At 29.7% G+C, this 5,668-nt stretch overlaps 2 protein-coding genes across 2 annotated transcripts; one reads left to right on the plus strand and one right to left on the minus strand.

Annotated features, from left to right (window-relative positions):
* Positions 1-140: 140 nt before the first annotated feature.
* On the minus strand, positions 141-1,316 carry LOC107883224 (THAP domain-containing protein 2-like). The gene is made up of 3 exons (XM_029485700.1): positions 837-1,316; positions 618-784; positions 141-531 (listed from the first exon to the last, which is right to left on the minus strand). The coding sequence occupies exons 1-3, from the start codon at positions 905-907 to the stop codon at positions 467-469; spliced, it is 303 nt and encodes a 100-aa protein (XP_029341560.1). The 5' UTR covers positions 908-1,316; the 3' UTR covers positions 141-466.
* A 2,723-nt stretch (positions 1,317-4,039) lies between these two features.
* LOC103308813 (piggyBac transposable element-derived protein 4-like) lies at positions 4,040-5,210 on the plus strand. Its single transcript, XM_008182885.1, has 2 exons — positions 4,040-4,314; positions 4,463-5,210. Exons 1-2 carry the CDS (start codon positions 4,040-4,042, stop codon positions 5,208-5,210), a joined length of 1,023 nt encoding a protein of 340 aa, XP_008181107.1.
* The last annotated feature ends 458 nt before the right edge of the window (positions 5,211-5,668 follow it).

The following is a 5,668-nucleotide window of genomic DNA, read 5'->3' on the forward strand; positions in this document are numbered from 1 at the left end:
TTTAAAGTTTGGAATAGTTTGTTTTATTTCTATTGTTGATGTTGTTTGACAATTAAAGTGTTTATTGGGTTGCTTTATGTTTTATTAACACAGTGTTACTTTTAAAAACTCTTTCGGCCGTTGATGCATATATCTGTAACATCTTTTGATGGTTTTATCAAGTAACCTCTTGTTTTAATATCAATTAATGAGCAGTTATTATTTGCAGATAGAACTGCAGCACATTCATTGCATTGTATAATTTTCTTTATCTTTCTAACAATTGCCCCTGCAATATATTCTATTACGTCATGTGTTATATGGTTATTAATGTTATCCACAATACTGTCACAATAATCATTTTCCATTTCAGTGTCTTCTCCACATAATATATCTATATAATCTTCTCGGTTTTCTTTTTTTTTTGAGCTTGAAACATGTAATATTGTTGTTGCGTCTTGGGGTAAACAATTTGCTCCAGAAGAAGTCATTGAGATGGGAAATTACTATTGTCCTCAAAAATTGTATAAGGCAGCAACGTTATAACCTCACCTATATGTTTATACCAAAAATATTAAAACCAAAAATTTTGTGTCTAAACAGATACTAATTTTTCATGTTGTACTTAAATGACTTACTAAAAACAGATGGAACAGCAGTTTTTTTTAGTAGGTTGTTTAACTCATAGTCTGTTGATAAAAAATGACATTGACAAACGTAATGGGATTTCTTCATTATATATGACGGTTCAAAGTTTTGAATTGATTTGACCCATAATGTTTGACGATTTTTATCAAGTGGAAATCTAAGAAAAATAAAAGGGTTACAATTAAAATTTATAAGAGTTTAATACTTACTTATGCAACTTTAGTTTGGATCCTTTATTTCCTTTGGACTCGCAGAAAGGAATACAACAACTCCAAACCATCGTAAAATTCGTCAGCAATTAGAGCAATACAATTAACTAAATTTTTTTGAAAAATGTTGAATACTCAAAGTCAAACTACCAAAAAGTCGATTAGTCAACAGTCGTCACTCGTTGAAAATTGAAAAGTCAATTTGAGCGGCAAATAGCAGGCTGATATCCATGCCGGTACCGGCTCTTATCATACATTTCCGCCTGGAAGAAAAACTATTTTAAGAATATTTTCTTCCAAAAAGGAGTACATCTTTTATCTCATTCTTGGCCGCAGTTTCTCTTTCTACGCTCAGTCCATTTATAATAGGTCAATGGGTATAACTATGCTTATTGTTTAATGATTATAGGACAAACATGAAAACAATTCCAACATCCCCAAAAATACTTCTATGTTGACAACCGTTTAGCTTAGATTATCCTACCTTATACCTACATAATATAATATTTTTTTTAATGATTTAATCAAATAAAATATTTATCAGTTATCTATTCAACGTATTTTGGTAACGTGATCCATAACAACCTGGTATTTGGTATACATCCATATCATATAATCATGTAACTATGATATCAGCACGGAGTACGATCCACGATTATAAACGGTCATAGCAAGCGATATTCCACATTATCATTTATCATAGATATTAATAGACTTATCTATAATATTTATTAGTAATCGAAAATCAGCCTAATCAGACAACACTGTTTCCTTCGATGTTCATCAGACAGGACTTGGTATGTAGCGGGGTCGTGGGGATTACACGTGTGTATGGATATGTGACAGTAATGGTCCAATCACTTATAATATTTTTTTTTTTTTTTTTTTCTATATTTGTTCATTGTAACGACCTCAAGGTCTTTGACAATGCTTATCACAAGTGGGTAGTAGGGAGATCATGTGATCTATTTATCTATGTATATATCACTATATGCATGATACTACCCCCCTTCTCCAAGAGGAGACATGTGCGGTCTTTCACTCCCAGTGCAGTGGGACCTAGTTTGGAAACCGGGATGACGCAATCGGACGACAGCACGGGAAAATGGTGACTGCGTAGAATCACACACATTTTTTTTTTTGCACTTTGCTATGAATCGAACCGATGACTGTGTGAGTCGTAAGTCAACTGTGTGACCACTGCGCCACTCCGGCCCAAACTTATAATATGACAATAAGTTATTGTAGCGAGTAGGTACAATGGTTATCGGTATTATACTTTGGGTTCGACCGATATCGAGTTTATTACTTTTAGCTTCTGGTCTTTATAATTGATAAGTATTATTATGAGAAGTGCAGCAGTGCCGCAATCACTTTTAGTGAGGCGCACGGTGGACGCCCTGCTAAATGGGCATTTTACAATACATTTACGGGCACAACTTATAAGCTTACTGTACTTGAAATAATTTGAAAAGTGTAATATTTTTTACTCTGGGGCATAAAAATCCAAATTGCTGCGGTATCTATCGACTAGGTATAACACATTAACACACAAACACTTGCCAAAACTACCCAACTTTGAGGAGTTATATCTCATCAACGGATTAATGAAAAATGAAAATTTAAACGTGATAATTCATAAAAAAAATAGCTTTATTAATTTATGAAATTAAAAGTATAGGTTACCATTTGAAAATCAGAAGTTGATAGTGTTTTTTCTAATAAATATGAGGGTGAAAAATATAAAAAAATTATATAATTCTAGAACAGCGTAGATCTAAAATTTTGAAAAAAAAAAAATTTGAAAAAAGTGAATACTTTTTGAGATAATGAGTGTTTTACGCTTAATCAATCACCCTGTAGAGGGTTTCAACTTTCCAACTGATAAATGTCCAATACCAGTGGTAATGTATACAATTATTTAAAACAGTTTTATAATTTATAATTTTTTTTTTCTTCATTTATATTAATTTAGTATAATTCTATTATTTTACAATAATAACATTAATTATATTAAGAGCTGATATATAGTATACTGAGCTAAGCTTGTTTTTGGTATACTGAGTTATTCAACCGATATATATACAATAGTTCTAAATAGTAGTTATATATTAGTATTTATTAATTTATACAATATTAACACCAATGTTTCCTTAGATATTTCGTTGGGCTGCAATATGTACTGTATTTATGTTTGTTTTATTTCTGTCTCCCCAGCATGTTTTACCGTATGATAAAAATGAATAAAATAATGGCATAAACACTCGTATTAGAACTATTATATATTATAGAAAACGAATATTTTAAAATAGAGTTGTGTAACTTCTCATATTATTGTCAACATTCGGTATGTTTGTATTTGACAATATCAGATAAAAATTCATCCTTTTTCTAAATATTTAAATGATGATACCATAGTAAACAGTTGTAGCTGGTTGAATTAGTATTACATTTATGTATGATAAAGTTGTATCCATCGGGCGGATGTAAATGACTTGTGACTATTGGATTTATTTAGGCATGTTAAGGGATAACACATTTTCTCCAATCCAATCATAGATATGCTGTAAGGCACCGTCAACACTTTGTTTAATTTCTTCCCAATTGTCATTGACATTAACTACCGCTATATCATCAGTAGATACACATTAATAACCTAAAATTTCATAATAACGCAGGCATTTAGTTAATATAAATTAAGAATAATATAAGGCCTAATGAATTACCGTGTGTGAAACTATAATCGTTAGCATAACAATAATAGCTACTATAATGTAAACTTAGTGTTTGATATAGTGGTCTATTAAATCTATGTTTATTCCTGTCATCTATAAATATTACGGTTGTGGAAGAAACTGTTCAGTCTATACCAATGGTATTTAGATTTAAAATTAATTTGGACGAAATAAATTATTAAAATACATAGAATAACTATTTTAGTGATTTTGTTGTGATTGTAAAACTCCGCTGTCTGTATTTAAACTTTTAATCAAAGATGAAATAATTAACTATATTACATTTCAAACAAATTTATATGCTAATCAAATTTACTTAAAGAATGGAAAACCTTACTCAGAAACAAATACTAATGAAATAAATTATTTTATTGGTTTGAATTTACTAATTGGTATAAAAAACAATGCAGCTATCGGGATTACTGGTCTTCTGCTCCAGATTTACATGACGATTATGTAAGTAATATTATGCCAGTGAATAGATTTAGTTGGTTGTTATCACATTTACATCTGAACGACAATTCCGTAATTCCAAAAAAAGGAGACGCCAACTACGATAAATTGTACAAGGTAAGACCATTTCTCAATTTAATTTTAAAAAATAGTCAAGTAGTATACAATCCAAATAGAGTAGTAGCTATAGATGAATCAATGATAAAATTTAAAGGCCGTCATTCATCAAAACAATACATGCCTAAAAAACCCATAAAAAGAGGATATAAAGTATGGGCTTTGGCAGACAAGTAAGGGTACCTTTGGAATTTTGATGTCTATACAGGAAAGTCTGGTGATACGGTAGAAAAAAAATTGGGAGCACGTGTAGTGAAAAACTTATCTGCTCCACTTAAAAATAAAAACTTTTTTTTTATTCTTTGACAACTATTTCACTAGTTATCCGCTTATGTCGTACTTGAAATCAAATGGGATTTATGCTTGTGGAACAGTAAACATGACAAGAAAACATTTACCACAGCTAAAAGATGACAAGTCCTTAAAACAAGGAGAATATGATTGGAATACTGATCAATTTTCAATATCAATTATTAAATGGAAAGATAAACGATCAGTTAGTCTTTTATCTAATTTCCATAATCCAACTGACACTGATATTGTACCTAGGAGAGAGAAAGACGGAACTTTGACAATGATACCTTGCCCGAAAGTTTTAAAAGACTATAATGAAAATATGAATTGCGTCGATAAATTAGATCAAAACAAAAAGTCCTGCCAAATTGACCGCAAAAGCCAAAAATGGTGGCACCGTATATTTTTTCATTTCATCGATATAGCAGTTGTAAATTCACATGTTATATATACACAATCCACTGGAACAACAATAACTATGAAAAACTTCCGACGTGATATTTCAAGGGAGCTACTAAACAAAACAATTGTTTGTAAATGTCAATCTAAAAGCACTAAAAAATCACCAGCGAAAATTAAAAAACACAAGCCTTTTGTACCTGACTCTCTTCGTTTGGAAAAATCAGCTCATCAACCTAAAATATCGACAAGAAGAAGATGTGCAAAATGCAGCACAAGAGAAAAAGAAGTTAGAACTGAGTGGATGTGTATAGTATGTAACGTTCCACTTTGTATTACAAAAAACCGAAACTGTTTTGCTGATCATCATAAGTAAAGCTGGTAAATAATTAGAATAAGATAATATAACTAAAATAGTTTAGAACAAAACTAAAAATATTTATTTTTTTTCAGTTTGAAGTCAGTGCAAGTCAATAATGAAACATATAAACATGTAAGCAAATATAATAGTAGTAGTAGTAGTAGTTTTTTTTAATTAAAAACTGTACACAATTTTATAATTTATTATTATTTACGATAAATCTGATAAAAAGTCTTAGAGCTATGATTTGATATAAGTTTTAATGTATTAATACATATGTTTTTAAATTTAAATATGATTTACTTATATATTTATATATAATATGAAGGTATTTGATTTTTTTTTTGTACAAATATATGTAAAAGAGTAATAATAATAATTTTTTTTTTAAATTTATTTTACTAGGTAAGTGTTCAATCAATGTGTATAAGCCCGTATTCTATATTATTTGATTTTATCATAGTTAATAGTAA

This window comes from Acyrthosiphon pisum, chromosome X (genome assembly GCF_005508785.2).
Source record: "Acyrthosiphon pisum isolate AL4f chromosome X, pea_aphid_22Mar2018_4r6ur, whole genome shotgun sequence".
In the NCBI taxonomy this organism is placed as follows: domain Eukaryota; kingdom Metazoa; phylum Arthropoda; class Insecta; order Hemiptera; family Aphididae; genus Acyrthosiphon; species Acyrthosiphon pisum.

Excerpts from the sequence above, each read along its gene's own strand:
- LOC107883224 (XM_029485700.1), bottom strand. The coding sequence starts at position 907 with ATGGTTTGGAGTTGTTGTATTCCTTTCTGCGAGTCCAAAGGAAATAAA. Across the intron at positions 785-836 it reads TCCAAACTAAAGTTGCATAA|ATTTCCACTTGATAAAAATC; the intron begins GTAAGTATTAAA and ends TATTTTTCTTAG. Across the intron at positions 532-617 it reads TGCTGTTCCATCTGTTTTTA|GTGAGGTTATAACGTTGCTG; the intron begins GTAAGTCATTTA and ends ATAAACATATAG.
- LOC103308813 (XM_008182885.1), top strand. The coding sequence starts at position 4,040 with ATGCCAGTGAATAGATTTAGTTGGTTGTTATCACATTTACATCTGAAC. Across the intron at positions 4,315-4,462 it reads GTATGGGCTTTGGCAGACAA|TTATCCGCTTATGTCGTACT; the intron begins GTAAGGGTACCT and ends CTATTTCACTAG.